The sequence below is a fragment of the Danio rerio genome, chromosome 13 (genome assembly GCF_052040795.2).
Source record: "Danio rerio strain M-AB ecotype USA chromosome 13, GRCz13ab, whole genome shotgun sequence".
In the NCBI taxonomy this organism is placed as follows: domain Eukaryota; kingdom Metazoa; phylum Chordata; class Actinopteri; order Cypriniformes; family Danionidae; genus Danio; species Danio rerio.
In genome coordinates, this window is record NC_141033.1 from 35,960,360 (window position 1) to 35,980,743 (window position 20,384).

General features: G+C 40.1%; 1 protein-coding gene across 2 annotated transcripts; it reads right to left on the reverse strand.

Annotated features, from left to right (window-relative positions):
- Positions 1 to 259: 259 nt before the first annotated feature.
- zgc:172120 lies at positions 260 to 20,037 on the reverse strand. 2 transcript variants are annotated; one of them, NM_001128276.1, is given in 4 exon segments: positions 260 to 852; positions 15,737 to 16,012; positions 17,200 to 17,547; positions 19,847 to 19,995. In NM_001128276.1, coding segments are annotated over 4 exon segments (822 nt in total). In that variant the 5' UTR covers positions 19,887 to 19,995; the 3' UTR covers positions 260 to 694.
- Positions 20,038 to 20,384: the final 347 nt, after the last annotated feature.

Genomic DNA, 20,384 nt, shown 5'->3' on the forward strand with positions numbered 1-20,384 from the left:
TCAACATGTTTGGTAAATAAATATTATTTTAATAAATAAATATGTTTAATAAATCTGATTTGTTTAAATGCATCAAAATATATTGCCTATATTCACTGAGAAATGGATACAAATTTTCATTTTCAAAATGGGGTGTATTCAATTATGCTGCGCACTGTACATATATACTTAAGGGCCTGGTAACAAGAAGCCTCAATTATATTTACCCAAACTTACTCCGCTGCCAACCACCAAAAAATATTGGATGTAAAATGGGCAATCTTGTCTCCTCAATTATATTTATTAACATTTCAGTGTAGAAAGCCTAGAATTTTGTAAAAGTACATGACAAAATTATATTTCACTTTAGTATAAACATGATAAAAAAGAAGATTTATAACTCTAGGTATAAGAACAGCTGCACATAAATGGAATAAATTACATATTATATATTTAATATGAAACATTTTTGACACAACATACAAATAAATATGTTTCAAATGTAAAGAAATGACTTTCGGTACACTGATGTGACTCCATCTGAGTCATTGACTTGTTGGAATGTGTGTAAATTGTTTATTCAGTCTTTCTTGTGAAATTTACAAACGATTGATTGTGACAGAAAACCACCTCACCGCTTGTGTTGTCATCACGGCCAGTGAGGTGATGTATCAGCCTTGAATCGCAGCAAGTTGAAACATGCATGAAGAACTGCTCAAGTATTACATTGATGGTTATGGTTCGTCGCACCAGTTGATCCCAGCTTTTTTCGCCTCACCAGTGTTAACCAAATAACTCCAATGAGCAGAACAATACAAACCAACGAGAGGACAACAACTGTGGCAGTACCTGGATTTGATTTTATGTTCTCATCTGAAACAGAAAAAGATTTAAAATAGATTTGGCATTGCACTTTATTGTCCTTTGCAGGAAATTTGTCTAGAAATCAAGCTACACGTCTGTCTTTGACTCAATCCACATATAACAATTGACAAGTAGCATTAAGAAAACTAACAACAGTGACAACTTTATAAGTTTATCATTTAAATGTCAATGAATATATGAGTTCCTGCAAACTCTCCTGCCATGACTGAAAAACAGTTTCTGAGAGTGATGGTATGAACAGCAACAGAAGGTTTCTAAGTGTAACAAGCCTTCCAAAAAGAGACTGGGGCTGCTTTACATACTTCCTCACTATAGTAAACAGAAGTAATCAGTACACTTTAAAAAAAAAAGTAGGTTTCACACAACTCCTTCATGTTGTCCAATACACATGGGCCGGTACAAAATTCTGAAGCTAAGATGACCTTAATAAAATAAAAATATCACTGTTTCACGGTATTGTGTTTACTGCTCTAAAATCTAATCTTTATAAATGTCTGGGTAAAAAAACTAAAACTTTTCCCTATTATACACAATATATTTTCTTTTAAGAAATATTTTAAATATTTTGCACCAGTAGTTTTTGATGTTTAGGTTTCTTTTATGGAGATACTGTTGCCCTCAAAAACTAAATAAAATAGTTATGAAAAACATGTGGAAAAACAAACAAACACTTACATAGACCCTAGGAATGATATAACAGAGTACTTTGGCAGTTTTAAAATTTTGACTTTTGCAAACCGTGGTAACCTTAAAACTTACAAATTAAAAATTACAAATTTAAGTGGATTGAACTTAAAAATAATTAAGTTGTTACCCAAAAAACTCAAGTATTGCGTCGTTTCAACTCATTTTAAATAAGTAGTTTGAACAAAGAGCAAAAGTCTTTTTTTTAATGGTAGTGTGTCTTTACAGTACTCAAAAGAGCTGGAAAAAACAAACTGACAACCTACTGTACGACCAATGAGACTCTGTAGTGCACAAACAGTGGACACTTGACTATCCCATAAGGCCACAGGACAGCATTTGTGAAAGGCTAAGAAGAAACTCACACTGAAAGGTCATGTGATAATAACAACATGGTGAATGTAGTACATCCGGATCACATTCATACTCTATAAAACACATGAAAAAAAAGACTGATAGCAAAATAAGAGCTTGTAATGTTAAATGCAACCTAGAGTCGTTCTTTTGCGTTATATTTTTAATACAACATATGATGTTTTTGCAGTTATAAAGACCAAAATTTGACAGAATTCTACAATTTCATCAATTTCGAGATCAAGACTTTAGGCTGGTTTATACTTCTGCGTCGAGTGATCAGTGTGACCCATGGAGCATTTTTTGCATGTAGTCGTGCATTTATACTTCTGTGTGCTGTTTGTGTCACTCTGCAATAACACTTCTGAAACACTAGCTGGCAGCAGGTTTTTATGTTCCTCTGTGTCGAGTCTCTTCACGGGTGTTTTGTTTTTCCTGAACGCTACCTTAATGTACAGGTAGCTAAAACTTTCTCATTCTGAGGCAGGAACTGGCGGACATGAAACAACTTTAATCACAAGGTAAACACATAACAACAGTTTCTATCTGGAGCTCCTTCTTGGGACTTGACACTTGTAAACACTGGTTGTTGCTAGATCAGATACGGTTGCGGGTGGTAGTTTACAATGATTATTTTTTAAACTTTCGTATTTATTGTATTTTATTGATGTCTACCTCTACCCCAACCCTAAACCCAACAGTCACAGTGACGTAAAAACACAAGTTGTACCAGTATTATTTGTGCTATTAATTAAATTACCCAATAAATTGTATTTTATTAATACCAACCCCCACCCCAACCCTAAACCCAACCGTCAGAGTACTGTAAAAATATGAATTATTGTTATTATGTTACAAATAACGATGCTATATTGATGTGCATAACCGCAGCTGTATCCCATCTAGACACTTGCTCAATCAGGTTCACAGCTCTCAACACCACCCACACTCGTTACCATACCAAGCCGAGCAATCACAGAGCTTGCGCTACATGTTGTCGCGTTGTGTAGTTACATTTTTTTGAGAGGGGTTACTTGCATGCTATCTGCTTTTTTTTTGTCTTTTTTTTTAACTGCATTGTTATTATTATTATTTTTTTAAATGTATTTAATTGTTTTGATTTTGCTCTTCAGGCCTGTGGATATTGTGTAAATAAATTCTTTATTATACAGTTTCTTGGAACAAAAAAATCCTTTGACCGCATGAAAGCTGTGTCAGTGTCCTGACATTTTATCCTACCCATCAGATTATGCTACCAACACATTTGAAAGGTTCTGAGGTTGGGATTAGGGATTAGAGCAATATTACAGCTTCATATCACACTGCTTCACATTACAATTTACACTGGTGGTAGCAAAATCTGATGGTTAGCATATTGCATCATTAAAATGTGCTACCTACTTTTTGAATGGGAGGTAGGACAATCTGACAAAGTAGAAAAACTCCTTTAGTCTTATTTGAAGTAAAAGAGTAGTTTTATGAGTCACACATATTCTGATGCAGACACAAGGTATTTGAAACACAATGCTTATCCAAATTACAGAGCACTGTCAGTTTTCTCACAGCTATTATTGTTAATCGGACACCTTCTGGTAGTTTCCATAATTATCAGGCAAACCTTATTTTACTGTCAGCTTAACTTTCCAGTCTTTACTGACTCTGTAAAATGCTGAGGTGTTCCACAGTGACTGAAACCCTCTGACTGCAGGTTGTGCAGATGAAGGCCATATAGATGACATTTTTTACAATTCTGCATCTTTACACCAGTAACTTATTTAAGACCCCAAATAGGCATGGTCTAACAGGGTTGTGCTTATTCTCTTAATGAGTTATGGGTGTGTTTTGAGCATAACATGCAATAAACCAATCTGAGTCTCATCTTGCATTCCCTTTAAGAGTCAGTTGTGTCACGCCATGGCACATTTACTATTTACATGGCAGACTTTGTAAGAGGAAAAACTGAATTCTTCACTAGTGAGAAAACAGACCATCTGCAGCACAGGGATATAGAACGAGCCTCCTCCATTTGGCTTCTTTACTTTCTCTTTACTTTTATTCTTTACTCCTTTACTTTTGTGGATAAAGAAATGGTGTTGTAAGTACTCCACTGAAAATTAGCCTACATATTTAATTTAGTTTGTTAAGCACAAAGATTTGTTTCAAAACTATTTCTCAATTCAGTTCTAATTTCTAGCAAACTTATAAATGAACAATAATAACAAAGTGTTGTCAAGAAACAGATATCCAAACACACAGCTGTAATAAATTACATTTGCTCAGTGTTCTACACCAATATATCTGTAATAAATTACATTTTCATGCTTTGTTTATTCTCCACAAATAAACAGGTAGCACATCATAATAATAATGTAGATTAGAGTGCTCGCATATCTACACTATTATTACTGTAGTAAATTAGCTCAAGGTTATTCTTCCCGCACCTTTCCCGCCGTTATAATGTTGCGAGTTATGATTCCGATTTCAAGGCTCGTGTACCTTCTGGAACATTATATAGCGGACTAGCTTAGCGGGAGGAAGATTCATTTGAACGGGGCTACTGAGGCAGAAGAATTTGCATAGGTAAATTTTATGCAAATGACAGAAATGTTAAAGTCTCTTAAAACGTTAATATGTTGCACTCAAATTAAAATAAAATGTCAACGATCGATTTATACAGCAAGTAAGCTTTTCAAAAAGTCCAAACTTGAACAGTATAAGAGAATCCTTAGCCTAGGTACAGTTAAACATTATATGCAAGGGTATTAAAACCAAAAATATTAATACAAGAGAAAGGGAAACTTTGCAAAACATATGATTAAACATAAAGGGAGTAAAGTTTATATGAAAACATCAGTGTTAAACAAGCAGTTTAAAGAGTCCTTTCTAAGTTGTTCCTGTGTTTAATGCCGCATGGCACATTCCTTTGGGTCGTAAATACCTTAGAATCAGGTTTCGAGCCTTCTCTGGGCAAAGTTGGCTGGTTGGGGAATAAAATGCAAAATATTTATGTGTCTGGTCTTCCATATTCGTTACACAGCCTATACTTATGCCCCATATGGTGATGCATACGTCTCCAAAAGCCGACAGGTGGACAAATCTAAACTTGTTTTTATTAAAACAAATATAAATATACATACATATAATAAACAATATTACTACTAATAACATTATACAAATACAAATTGTCATGAATAAACTGAAACAAAAAGCCCCAGCAAGATGAAGAAAGCATTGAGGCAGTGGTTTTTATATTTATATAGAAAATAATAATTTTTAATAACAATTTGTTCCTTTAATTTTTTTCATATGTGAAGATATTTGTGTATTGCTGTACATCCTGTGTGTAAGCATGTGTAAGCATTTGGACCTGCATAGGTGCATAACTAACGCACTCTGTGGTGGACTTTACACCAGCTTTTAGTTGGTCAGTGGCACAATCTATTTCAATTCCTTAAAATAGCAAGGCACAATGTGCCTTAACACAGCTCCATTTCACACCTGCGCACCCATGAGTCCACAAATCGGTGCAAATGGATTTGCTATTTAAATAACATGGTGCAAAACAGGACAATTAGGGTTGCACTGGTCTGAAAATAGCAACAAACCACTGCACCATACACGTCTTTTGGGCCTTATTGTGCCAGGTGTATGATAGGGCCCTAATGCTTAAAACAGTAAAATGTGTAAAAAAAAAGTCAATGAAAGGTGGAAGTAAAAAGTAAAGAGTGTAAGTAATTATTCACTTAATTGTAGTAATCATGTACGTTCCTTTTGCACTTTTTTGGTCATGTCACAATACATGACAGAGTTTTTACAGCGTATATTCATTCATTTCTTAATTTTTTTTAGGCTTAGTTATTTTAATCTGGGGTCGCCACAGTGGAATGAACCGTTAGCGCATAAATATTTATGTAAATAAAACAAAACAAATATTTACAGCACAGTTATTGACCAATCAGCATTAAGGAACAGAAATATCCATTTTATGACTCACAAAATAAAAAAAATCTAGAGTCTGGAACTTGATTACATTCACTTGTGCTTATTATGTGCGATTATCTGGCCATTATGTCTACATAGGTCAGTGTTTACCTACCCTGTTTTGTAGAGGCACACCAAGGCTTCATTGCACTCCATTTTTAGAAACTTCCCACTGGTTTAGGTATTTTTTATGTTTTGATCTGGGTTAGAGCTAAACTCTGCAGGAAAAAAACAGGATTGGGGATTTAGGGCGTTTCATTTAAACTCATTCAGATGTTCTGCCAGTAGTGCACACTTGTGTACAGTAATCAATGACATACTGTCAGGAATGGGACTGGAAGGACACAAATGCAGGTTCAAATTAAAGATTTTAATGAACAGCAAAGGCAGTAGTCAGGGCCACAAAATAACAGCCAAAAAATAACACAAAAATCCAAAAAGATCAAATAAATAGTCTTAGGACCTCCTCCGTTACCGGGTTTGAAAAGAGAAAAATAAAAATTTCCGAGGGGGAAAAAACAGAGTCTTTCGGCCAGTGGCGCGCTGCACACAAGGAGAAAAAACAACAAAAAAACGGCCGGGGTTAAGACAGCAAAAAATATATTGAGAAAAGAATGTCCTTACAAACTCCTCCGGTAGAGGGCGCACTATGGCCCGGCTGTTTTGGATGTGACCGACGAGAGCGAGCGAGGGAGAGGGGAAGTCGGACGGCAGGTGATGTCGGAGAACTCAGTGCGGAGGGGATGATGGTGCCTGAGAACAGAGGGATATGAGCCAAAAGGGAAAACACACAAGAAGGACAGAGCGCTAGAAGCTAGATGACGGCCAGGCGAAACACAACTGGAAGGGATAACACCAACCAACACGACAGGACTAGAGAGACAACTCAGAAGACTGTTACACGGACTGACACACAACGATCTGACACAGGATGACACACGAGAGGGAACTAAATAGGGGAAGGAGCATAACTGAATCCAGGTGAGATTAATTAAATCATGATAATAATAAAATAAGGTAACAAGGGGGAGGGAGGAATATTACGTTGAGCATAAGGTGACAGACCAAAACAAAACATCCACGCGTGCTAATGACATGACAACATAAACAAAGGCGGCGTGATCAAACCAGGGGTGTGACAGTACCCCCCCCCCCCCCCCCCCCTACGGGCGCCACCAGGCGCTGCAGGGAGAGGCTTACCTCGTCGCCGATGGAAATCCTCGACCAGCGCCTGATCAAGTATGTCCCGGGCTGGGACCCAACTCCTCTCCTCTGGACCATAGCCCTCCCAGTCCACTAGATACTGGAAACCCCTGCCCCTGAGTCTAACATCAAGCAACCTTCGTACTGTGTAGGCTGGTAAGCCGTCCACTAGTTGGGGGGGAGGGGGGGAAGGGGCAGAAGGGACAAGGGGGGAATACATCACAGGTTTAACCCTAGATACATGAAAAATAGGGTGTACCCGACCAAGCTTGGGGGGAAGCTTGAGCCTTACCACCACCGGACTCAAGACTTTAGTGATTTGATATGGACCAATGAACCTGGGGGCCAGCTTGCGTGAAGGCACCCTGAGAGGCAGGTCCTTGGTGGAGAGCCATACTCTTTGACCACAAATGTAATGAGGGGCAGGAGTCCGGTGTTGGTCGGCCGCTGCTTTGGTTCGTCTGCCAACTCGGACCAAGGCCTCCCTAGCTTTCCTCCAGGTGCGTCGACACCGCCGAACGAAAGCCAGGGCAGACGGAACGGCAGCTTCAGGTTCCTGTGAGGGAAACAAAGGGGCTTGGAATCCAATTGAACACTCAAATGGGGACAAACCTTTAGCTGACGACGGAAGAGAGTTGTGAGCGTACTCGACCCACGACAGTTGTTGGCACCAGGAGCTAGGATTGTGGGACGCCAGGCAGCGGAGAGTTCGTTCCAAATCCTGGTTGGCTCGTTCAGACTGCCCGTTGGTCTGAGGATGGAATCCTGATGACAGACTCGTAGAAGCCCCGATCTGTCGACAGAACTCCTTCCAAAAGCGGGAGACAAACTGGGGACCCCTGTCAGAAACCACATTAACCGGAAGACCATGAATCCGGAATACGTGATCAATCACCACTTGCGCAGTCTCCTTGGCTGAAGGAAGTTTGGGGAGGGGAATGAAATGGACTGATTTAGAGAAACGGTCCACCACCGTGAGAATGACGGTGTTTCCTTTAGATTCTGGGAGACCAGTGACAAAATCAAGGGCCACGTGTGACCATGGGCGGGACGGGATGGGTAGGGGGCGAAGCAGACCAACGGGAGGTGCATTAGAAGTCTTGTTCTGGGCACAAACAGAACAAGCCGCCACAAACTGCCTGACGTCCTTGGCCATGGATGGCCACCAGAATCGTTGGTGAATCATAGCCAGCGATCTCCGCACTCCTGGGTGACAGGCTAGCCTGGACGAGTGTCCCCACTGGATGACCTCTGAGCGAAGTCTGGTTGGAACAAACAGACGGCCCGCTGGGACCCTCCCTGGAACTGAGATCTTTTGTATGGCCTTCTCCACCCGTCTCTCAATGTCCCAGGAGATAGACGCCACCACCATTTCTTTTGGTAAAATGGCATCAACCGATTTCTCCTTTCCTGGGGCCTCAAAGAGACGGGAGAGGGCATCGGGCTTGACATTCTTGGTTCCAGGTCTGAATGATAGGGTAAATTTAAAGCGGTCAAAGAAGAGGGCCCAGCGAGCCTGTCGAGGGGTCAGCCTCCTGGCTGAACGGATATATTCGAGATTCTTGTGATCCGTCCAGACCAGGAAAGGTTGGGCTGCCCCTTCTAGCCAATGACGCCACTCCCCCAGAGCCAGCCTGACTGCCAATAATTCTCGGTTCCCTACGTCATAATTCCGTTCCGAAGGGTTTAGGCGGTGGGAAAAGAAGGCACACGGATGTACTTTCCCGTCCAGGCAAGACCTCTGAGATAGAACTGCGCCTACCCCGACATCAGATGCATCCACCTCAACAATAAATTTTTGTTCAGGATCTGGAATGGACAAAACAGGAGCAGAGACAAAACGGGACTTCAATTCATCAAAGGCCACCTGTGCATCACTATTCCACTTGAACCATACCTTGGGAGAGGTGAGTGCTGTTAAAGGTGCAGCAATCTGGCCGAAGTTCCTGATGAATCGCCGGTAAAAGTTTGCAAAGCCCAGGAACCGCTGCAGAGCTTTGCGAGAGTCAGGGGTTGGCCACTCGGCAACAGCCCTTATCTTACAGGGATCTGCCTGGATCTCTCCCGCTGAGATGATGAACCCCAGAAACGGAATTGACTGGGCATGGAAAACGCACTTCTCCGCCTTGACATAAAGTTGGTTCTCCAACAACCATTGTAGCACCTGGCGTACGTGTTGAATATGTATATGCAGGCACGGGGAAAAGATCAAAATATCATCGAGATACACAAAGACAAAACGATTAACCATGTCTCTCAACACATCATTAACCAGGGCCTGAAAGACAGCCGGGGCGTTGGTCAGACCGAACGGTAAGACCCGGTATTCAAAGTGTCCCGTAGGGGTGTTAAAGGCTGTCTTCCACTCATCCCCCTCACGTATGCGGACAAGATGGTAGGCATTCCTGAGGTCAAGTTTGGTGAATACCTTGGCTCCCTGCAACAGCTCAAAAGCAGACGACATGAGAGGTAGGGGGTACCCGTTTTTAACGGTAATGTCGTTGAGCCCTCGATAATCAATGCATGGACGCAGGGAGCCATCCTTCTTCTTAACAAAGAAGAATCCAGCACCTGCAGGAGACGAGGAGGGTCGGATGAGACCGGTTTTAAGGGATTCATTAATGTACCTGTCCATAGCCTCTCTCTCTGGACCAGAAAGGGAAAACAAGTGTCCCTTAGGCGGAGAAGTGCCTGGGAGGAGCTCGATGGCACAATCGTATGGTCTGTGAGGAGGCAAGGAAGTGGCCCGGGACTTATTAAACACCTGGCGCAGGCCGTGGTACTCCACCGGGACCCCAGTCAGATCAGCAGCCTCTGCCTGTAACACAGAGGACACAGAAACAGGAAAAGGGGCACTGCCCAGACAAGAAGACAAACAATACTGGCTCCAAGATAAAATGGTATTACCAGACCAATCAACATGAGGACCATGCTTTACTAACCACGGGTGCCCTAACACTATGGAGGCACTCGGGGAATCCAGAAGCAACAGAGTGGTCACCTCGTGATGATTGCCTGAAACAGTCAGGTTAATAGGAGGGGTAGAATGGGAAACAGTGGTTATAAGGGAGCCGTTGAGGGAGCGAGCAGGGATAGGATCAGGAAGAGGGATAGCAGGAATTCCCCACAAAGCAGCTAGGGAGGAGTCCATAAAATTTCCTTCAGCCCCCGAGTCAACCAGGGCTGAACAAGAATTAGAGGAATCACTGAAGTGTACAGAAACAGGAAGAAGAGTGCGGGAGGAAGAGTGTAGGAAAGGGGTAGTGCTCACCAGTATCCCCCTCTTCACTGGTGAGGCTTGGCGTTTGAGTGGGCAGGCTACAGCAAAATGTCCAGGCTTCCCACAGTAAAGGCAGAGTCCCTGGACGAAGCGTTGCTGTCTCTGTAGTGGGGTAAGACGAAGACGCCCTACTTGCATGGGCTCCGGATCCATTGGAGCAGAACCAGATGCTTCTGCAGCCAAGACTGGACGGGAATCCTCCACTCTCCATGGGGGGCGAACCGTTAGACGCTGACGACGACGATGGAGACGTCCCTCAATCCGCAGGGCCATGTTAACTAGGTCATCAAGGTCCTGGGGAAGATCCTGTGTGGCCAGCTCGTCCTGAATGTCATCCTGTAACCCGGCGCGGAACATAGACCTGCACGCGCCCTCGTTCCAGTCACAGGAGGCCGCCAGAGTCTTGAAGGCGATGGCATATTCAGTAACGGATTGTCCTGCCTGGCGTAGACGTGCCAGCTGGTCCGCTGCTTCCTGGCCCCGGACTGATCGGTCAAATAATCTCACCATTTCTTGGCGAAAGTCTTCAAACGAAGCACAGCAAGGGGCTCTAGTCTCCCACACTGACGTTCCCCAGTCGCGAGCTTTACCGGTGAGGAGGGTCAATACAAACGCCACTTTAGATTCCTCAGATGCATAAGTGCGTGGTTGTAAGGTGAAAACCACTGCACACTGAGACAAGAAGGCTCTACAGGAATTAGGGTCTCCGTTGTAGGGTGGAGGGTTGTTGCAACGGGGCTCCGGATCATGATGACGGAGAGGACCCCCCTGGGCTGCCTCATGCTGTAGGTCCTGGACGAGTGCAGTTAGCTCTGCCACTTGATTGGCCAGGAATTCCACCTCCCTGGTGGTGTTGGTTAATCTAGCCTCATGCTGGCCTAAGAGTGCACCTTGCTGGATGACTGCAGTTCTGACCGTGTCTGAACCTGCTGCGTCCATTCTCTGGTCAGATCGTACTGTCAGGAATGGGACTGGAAGGACACAAATGCAGGTTCAAAGTAAAGATTTTAATGAACAGCAAAGGCAGTAGTCAGGGCCACAAAATAACAGCCAAAAAATAACACAAAAATCCAAAAAGATCAAATAAATAGTCTTAGGACCTCCTCCGTTACCGGGTTTGAAAAGAGAAAAATAAAAATTTCCGAGGGGGAAAAAACAGAGTCTTTCGGCCAGTGGCGCGCTGCACACAAGGAGAAAAAACAACAAAAAAACGGCCGGGGTTAAGACAGCAAAAAATATATTGAGAAAAGAATGTCCTTACAAACTCCTCCGGTAGAGGGCGCACTATGGCCCGGCTGTTTTGGATGTGACCGACGAGAGCGAGCGAGGGAGAGGGGAAGTCGGACGGCAGGTGATGTCGGAGAACTCAGTGCGGAGGGGATGATGGTGCCTGAGAACAGAGGGATATGAGCCAAAAGGGAAAACACACAAGAAGGACAGAGCGCTAGAAGCTAGATGACGGCCAGGCGAAACACAACTGGAAGGGATAACACCAACCAACACGACAGGACTAGAGAGACAACTCAGTAGACTGTTACACGGACTGACACACAACGATCTGACACAGGATGACACACGAGAGGGAACTAAATAGGGGAAGGAGCATAACTGAATCCAGGTGAGATTAATTAAATCATGATAATAGTAAAATAAGGTAACAAGGGGGAGGGAGGAATATTACGTTGAGCACAAGGTGACAGACCAAAACAAAACATCCACGCGTGCTAATGACATGACAACATAAACAAAGGCGGCGTGATCAAACCAGGGGTGTGACACATACATCCGAGGGAATGAGATGGAGGGAAGTTAACGTGTGAAGGGTATGCAAAATTGGACTGGGATGCAGCCCAAGAGTACATATTTCGGATGTCTTTATTATATGAACCTAGGTTTTGGAATCACATCGACTGTTGATTCAGGTGTGTTTGGTGAAGTGTAGTGTAGGTATGCCGCCAAAAATATTTAGGTAATACTGTTGTAGACTGTAGAAGAGACTCCAAAAGCTCAGATAAGGGAAATACCCAAAATATTCTGTGGTGTGCCTCTAAAATCAGGGTTGGGAAAGACAGATATAAGACGTAGCATTGGATTATAATTAACTAGAACCATCATTTTCAATAGAATCTGGATGCAGATTTGCATTTGCAAGCTGAGACTGCATATCTCAGAGGTGCAATGTGCACTTAATGGAGCTAGTGACGTCACTGTAAACGGTAGGGTTAGAGGTTGGGTAAGATGGGCATTAAAAGCATTGCATCATTTTTACATTTACAAGACACAACTAATCATCGACATATGGCCTGATTTAGAGTAATTGTGAACCGAAAAATCTTTATTGTTAACACCACTGACCATATTGACTAGTCGGGTAGTTTATTTCCAAATGTGTTATTTAAAATGTCATTTACCGTGTCTGCAATCTGACCTTTAGAAATGTACACCCATTAGAGAAAAAACTGTCTGAACTCTGGAGCTGCACTAATGGAAAATGTTGGTACAGTAGATAGTAACTAAGCTACAGAGGCTGCTGTACAAATATTGAAAAAGCATAAGCAGCCCGATCACATTTGAACTTGGAGACTGCGGTCTAAAATAAAATATTCATAATCAGGAAATAACAAAATAATCAAATAAAAAAAATAATGAAATTAAAATGACTTAAAGGGATCATTCACACACAAATACAATTGTACACATTACTTAGTCACCTTGGTTCAAAAGCTATATTCATTCCTTCATTCTGTTGAACACAAAAGAAGATATACTGAAGAAAGCTACTGGAATGATCTAAATTATAGTAGGAAAACAAATACTATTGAATTGAATGGTTAGAAGTTCAGCTTTCTTCATAATATCTTCTTTTGTGTTTAACAGAATAAAGACAGTCAAACAGGTTTGAAACAAAATAAAAGATGAGTAAGGAATGACAGAATATTCAGTTGAAAAAAAAGAGTGAGCTACTGCTTTAATCCCAAACACATTTCCTCTGTTGAAAGATGTTTAAGTTTTAGGGAAAAACCCAGCGCTGCTAATTATATCTGCTATATATAGTGTTTCCCAAGCCTGTTGATTGAGCTACACCTATGCAGCCCACTACTACATGGGTGTGTGTGTGTGTGTGTGTGAATGTGTGTGTGTATACTTATTTTACTTTAAAAATTGAGTAAACCTATTTGTAACTGGAGTGGTTAGCTTAAGTTTTATAATTATTCATAATTTATATATGCAGTTTACCCACTTTTAAATAATGTCAACTAATCCCTTTTTAAAGTGCAGAATATTCTGCTCACACTATTTGTTAGTAAGATGCTCATCAACTATGAAAAGATTAATAACCTTACTGTGAATGGATAAAACCTGAGCTAAATGTGAACAAGTACAGTGAACAAGTAGTTTTATTTTAAATCTTTAACTGCAAAAAATTAAAATAAAAACAAGCGAAAGCAATAGTATCTGGATGCTCCCTTTATTGTGCAAGCTGAGATTGCATCACTCAGTGATGTAATGTCAGACACAATGCACTCAATGTAATGTAATGTGTATTTCTATAGCACATTTATTGTGTGTGGCCATTCACCTGAAGCGCTTCACAATCATGAGGGGAGCCTCTTTACACCATCACCAGTGTACAGCATCCCCTTCGATGATATGACGGCAGCCAAAGGACAAAGGCGCCAGTGCACTCAACACACACCAGCTATTGGTGGAGTAAAGAGACAGTGATAGAGCCAATTCGGTGGATGGGGATGATTGGGAGGCCATGATGGGTAAGGGCCGATTGAGGGACTTTGGCCAGGACGCCGAATAACACCTTCTTTTACGAGAAGTGCCATGGGATTTTTAATGACCACAGAGAGTCAGGACCTTGGTTTAACGTCTCGTCCGAAAGACAGCGCTCACTCACAGTGTAGTGTCCCCTTCACTTTACAGGGGCATTAGGACTCACACAGACCACGGATTGAGCGGATGCGGATGGGGATGGGTGAGGGACACAGCACCATCTCAGACATTAAGATGGCAAAACTTGATTAACATATAAAGCACAGCTGTGATGACAGACAATAAGCAAAATAATGAAAAGCAGTCAAATTAAAGTGTATGAAAGGTTTGACTTTAAGTTGTTTAGAGGTCATTCTGACTGAACCCAAGGTACTGCTTTGTATTTTAAGTAAACTTTTTCATTTAGATCTTTTTCATTTTAGTCTTTACTCATTGTCATTTTATTCTTACACACTTTTTAAGTACTATTAATTGCTACAAGGGGTACCACGATGGCTCAGTGGCTAGCACTGTTGCCTCACAGCAAGAAGGTCACTGGTTCAAGTCCCGGCTGGGTCTGTTGGCATTTCTGTGTGGAGTTTGCATGTTCTCCCCATGTTGGCATTTCCTTTCCTCCAGACATGTGGCATGGGTGAACTGAATAAACAAAATTGGCCGTAGCAAATGTGTGTTACTGAGTGTGTATGGATGTTTTCTCTTAATGGGTTCCAGCTGGAAGAGCATCCACTGTCTAAAACATATGCTGGATAAGTTGGCGGTTTGTTCTGCTGTGGCAACGCTTGATGAATAAAGGGACTAAGCTGAGGGAAAATGAATAAATGATTGCTACAAATGCTGATTTAGCAAGATCTTATTGTTCTTGCATGGGTAAATTAAAATTTGCTTGGCTTAATCTTAACAAACCATCTAAAATCTCTGAATTAATCTTTCCTGTTTCATAATAGTTGGTGTAGTTAAAAGAGTTAATCCCAATTTCCTAGCATTTCAATTCAAAGTGTGATTCAAATCTCTTTTCACTCATAAAAATGTGCACCACAAAACCACCCTAATCTTATTTAAAACCACAGGTGTCTTATTCATTACAATAGATTAGTTTTGACTATTGCTAAAGCAATGCACAGATGTCACACCCAAACTATTACCATCAACAATTACTCAGAACACACCCTTAGTTGAGCCCTACTAATGTTCTACCATCATTTATAAACACAATCAAGTCTGTAGATGCAGATCCCCTGTCAAAACACACAGTACGTCTAAAATTATGACATAAATGTGTGGTTTGGTATTTCTAAAATCCAACCTGAGTGAGATAAAGTAATTCTGTGATGTTAAATAGCAGGGAGGACTATGACAACAAATCACTTCTGACAAGTGAAACATTGCTAAAGTGTATGAAGTAATCTCTGACATGTCTCAAACCGTCACTTCCACACACACACACACACACACACACACACACACACACACACACACACACACACACACACACACACACACACACACACACACACACACACACACACACACACACACACACACACACACACACACACACACATTTCACACACAAAGAGAAATCCTTACCATAGCTGAAGGTCACCGGCCTATGGATATTCTGGTTCAGAAGGTGGTTCTTTAGTGTAAATGTTACATTAACCACTTGCTTCTTGACTTCATATCTGCTTTTTATTAAATAAAGCCCATCTTCTGTGTGCTTGAGGAGCTCCAGGGGGCAACTGAGGGTCTGATCGTGTTCATCCACCCAGATCACCTCAGGCTTGGGAAAACCCTCCGTCTCAAACTCCACTGTCAATGCAGATGAGTTTAGATGGATACTCAATCTGGGCTCTGAATAAAGTGCTGAAAAAGACATTCACAATCAACTGTACTGTACTGAAAAACAAAACAAGTTTATAACCCTTTTTGAGATATCTTTGAACCTCTCTCAAAGTATGACATACAGTAAGTATCAAGTTGGTCATCTTTTCTATTGTAAACCCCTACATCTGTTGGGATTTGATAGTGTTGGTCAGAGTCAATGTCTAAAAAATTGTGGAATTTAATCTGGGGATTGTCCATATTGTTTGTAATCTGTCAGTGGAGTGTGAATTGACATAGAACAGAATGCAATTCATTGCAATATTCAAGAAAAAAAGACTCATACTAAATAGGAAACAGTTCTTGGTTCTAAGCCCTGGTGTTGAATAAACCAAATTCCCCAACAAACATATGTTTTGGAAAGTGTTTCAAGAGACACTTAGCTATTGCTTTATTTAATTTGCAGATTTGGCATGCTGTCCCAGGAGAGAAACCCCAGGTTCGGAGATACTTGAGCCCAAGGCTTAGGCCTGGTCATGTAGCATGACAGGGGGTCTGAGATCATAGGATCATGGAAACTATACAATATTATATTTGTGCATATACATTAGATTAGTCAGTACAGAAGCCAAATCTAGAGCTTATCTAACAAAATAACTTACAATAACTGTCCAAAAACTAGTACACCCAAATTTATGTTATAGAAAAATATTAAACATAATTTAAAAAAGAGGAAAAATCAAGACAAGCAAAAAAATTAAGAAATTTAGTTGAAATTTTGTAGGTTGTATATATATATATATATATATATATATATATATATATATATATATATATATATATTTGCAATATTTTACTTGAATTTAATTTTATGATCTTTCTATTTCTAAATATGTTTGGTGACTAAAATATTATTTTAATAACTATATCTGTTTTATAAATCTGTTTTGTTTAAATGCACTAAATACATAGCCTATATTCACAGAGAAATGGAGAAAAACATTACTTTTCAAAATGGGGTGTCCTAAATTATGCTGAACACTGTACCTGAGGCACATGGACCCTATAGACTCAAACGTGTACCTGTGCACCAACCCCAGTGAACTCTCTTGTACCTTTATTTCTGACAGTGTAAACAGATTTGTTTTATATGTTTGTTTTGGGGATCTAGGAGCTCCTACAAGTATTGTACAATAAGGGTCATCCATATTCATCCATCATAGTCATACCTCCATAAGTCACTTCCATTGAGGCTCTTCCTGTTCCCTTTGTATTGCTCACTATGCACAGGTACCGGCCAGCATCCTTCCAGCTAACTGCTGCTATTCTGATAGATGCATTTCCCTTATGAAGCTCTGTAACAAACAGTGAAGTCCGACTATGGTATTCTGGACTCTGTCTCTCCAATTGGTCCTGTTGATAATAGAAACTATGAACGACCTGTGAGTCCTCCTCTCGCTGCCAGGTAACCACCAAGTTGGAGAGGTTAAGGTCTGGTGTGAATTCACAGCCCAGAACAGCTGAATGACCTCTGAGAGCCAGCAGATGTTTATCAGGGGCATTCACTTCAAATGGGGCTGGAAAAGAGAAACACGTTTAGATTACCTACATTCATTTAGAAGATGGGTTTATCTAATAAGACAAACAAATGAGAAGAACAGAAGCAATTAAACAAATGAAATAGGACCAATTTTTAAGCATAGCGTGCATCAGTTTATCACAGTATCACAAGGTAAGATTTTTAAACAAATAAATAGAAAAATAGATTGAATTTAAAATGAAAAGAGGACTTTAGTTGCTGAGACCCTTCCACAGATTAATTGATTACCTAAACAATAACAAAATGTGCTAGCATTGCAAATTTCTGTGGAAAATATGCAGATTTTAAGACTGCTTGAGTTGACATGGACTGTTCACTTGTGCAAGCTTCTGGAGAGCACACATGTCTGAAGTAGTGAGTTAAGGTATAGAGATACAGAGCCATTGTTTGTTTTGTGGGCAAAATTTGTTCCCTGATTTTGATACGGGTATGTACTAGCAACAAGGGAAATGTGATAACAGAGATGCACTGAACAATCTAATGACTGCTACAATCTGGATCAGTTGCAGAAGTTTGGTAGTGCTTGCTACAATGTCTACCAAGAGTGCATTGCAATTATTCAGGCTGGGTAAAACTAAATGTAAACAAGACAAGGAGTTGTGTAGCATACTCCGATAGGAAACACCAGATCTTCCAAATGTAAGGCAAATCTGTAAAAGCAGTTAAAATGATGTGGTCTGTGAAGAATCACAAATCATTAAATACACCTCTAAGATTCTTGCCTGTAATGGTTGATGTGCCTAGATGAGATGGTACAATGAATCGTAAGCCATTCCATCTCTGTACGGGTTGCACTGAATGTCTTTCAGCAAAGTCTTTGTCAGGTTAGCTAAGATATAAGCAGCTTTGATCATATCATTAGATTGGAATTTCTCTGAGAAGCCATGGGTCTGTTTGACAAGTGATGTCATGTTCTGATACATGCTACATCTCGGCTCTCCAAAAAAAGTAGACTTTAAATGGAATATTTTGATATAAAAAAGTTTCATGAAAACAAACTCTGGACCTGACAACAATGGTACAGAAAGAATGTCAAGCCTCCAGCAAGTCAGAAACCCTGAGCTGTAACATTGAAAGTACAAACAAAAGTGTATATTTTACCATTTCCTCCAAGTAACTGAGTGTGAACCGGAAAGGATTGATTGAAAAAAGGATTTATAAAGATGATTTAATGTAGCTAAACCGCATTGTTATTGCTCCACAGATGTAGCAAAGCTTTGAAATCAGCAACTCTGCATTAGAAGCAAAGACAGAATATTTTGGGTCTGCATCATATTTACAAAAGTGACTTTATACAGGAAAACAGATGTAAAACAATGATTGATTTCAAATAACGCAAAAAAAAATGCTTGAAATAATTCCCTTTATAGTCATTCAGTGTAATAGTCCGAATATTAATTTTACAATTATTACATGTACATTACATTATTTTCTAGAAATTACAAAAAGAGTTTCTATTAAAAACAGAAGCAATATATTTTTAACAGACTGGAGTGAGTTACTCAACTTATAGGGTTTTGTACACCTAAAGACCTTGTTTAGATGTGGTATTTCTATACATTTGTCAGGTTTTTTGTCCTCAAACCACTCCTTTGCTTAAGGCTAGAACCTTTAACATCATCCAAAGCCAATTGTTTTGTTTTTAACTGTTGTAGGCTGTGTAGGCTGTGTGTCATGGCATGCATTGAAAATAAAGTTCAAAAGTTTTGTTTTGTAAAACTGAAGAAACCCTTTATTTCTAAATTAAACTAATAAATACTAAAATATAAAAGTTATGTGTAATGTGTGATGAAGCATCTAGTTTTAGCATTCCATTTACATTCGTTCCATGTAAATTACTCTGTAAATTATTAGGAAGAGACTAAAAAAGAAACAAAAAGTCAAATACTACATATTAAAACATGGTCAAACAGCTTGACCAAAGTAATTCAAGTTAACTCCTATTAACCTTTGATAATACATACTGTATGTTTCATACAGAACAATTATATAAAAAAAAAAATTTATAAGAAAGTAAAATTAATAATAATATTCACTGAGTAAAACTAATATATACAACAACAACTGCAAAAAAAAAAAAAAACTAACTCTGTCCCATTATCACCACAAAAAAGTTTTTCTTTTGTTTGTTTAAAAGTTTTTGCCAGATTTCCATTTCATATTGCATACAACATGTTTGATGACAAAGAACATTGACAGTGCTGCATATTATACTGCACCTGGAGCATTTACAATAAAGGCTTTGCGATTTCTTTTTAATAATATATATTTCTTACCCACAAGGACACCCCCAAAAAACAAAACGAGCCAACGCATCGTCGCAGGGGTCCAGGCGCATGGTTCAAGAAACCAACGGATCAGTGCATAGTTAAGGATATCAGAAATAAAAATTATTCATCAAAGGATATTCCGCTTCTCTGTTTAAATGATGTGTAACTCCCATGGTAAGGTGCTAAAGAAAATGAAGAGCTCTACTTGGTGCGCCTTAGTTTACAAAGGCAAAGTAGCGCGTAACTGCCCAAGATTTACCCACTGGCCCCACCTGCAGCTGACTCTCCATACAGCAGCTACGTAGATCAGAGAACAGAAGGTTATTGTGTAAATTAAAATAATATAGCCTAATGTTTACCGATTTATTCCGGATTGGAGACCCTTGATAAAGCAATAAAATCAAAGTAATTGAGCAATTGAGTGATGATCAATTGGTATATTTATTTATTAATAAAGATTACCGGGTTTAGAAAATCATATTCAGATTTTTGAGAGAACTTTCCCCAACCTGAAGAACATCTGTTAAGGGGTTTAACTAAAATG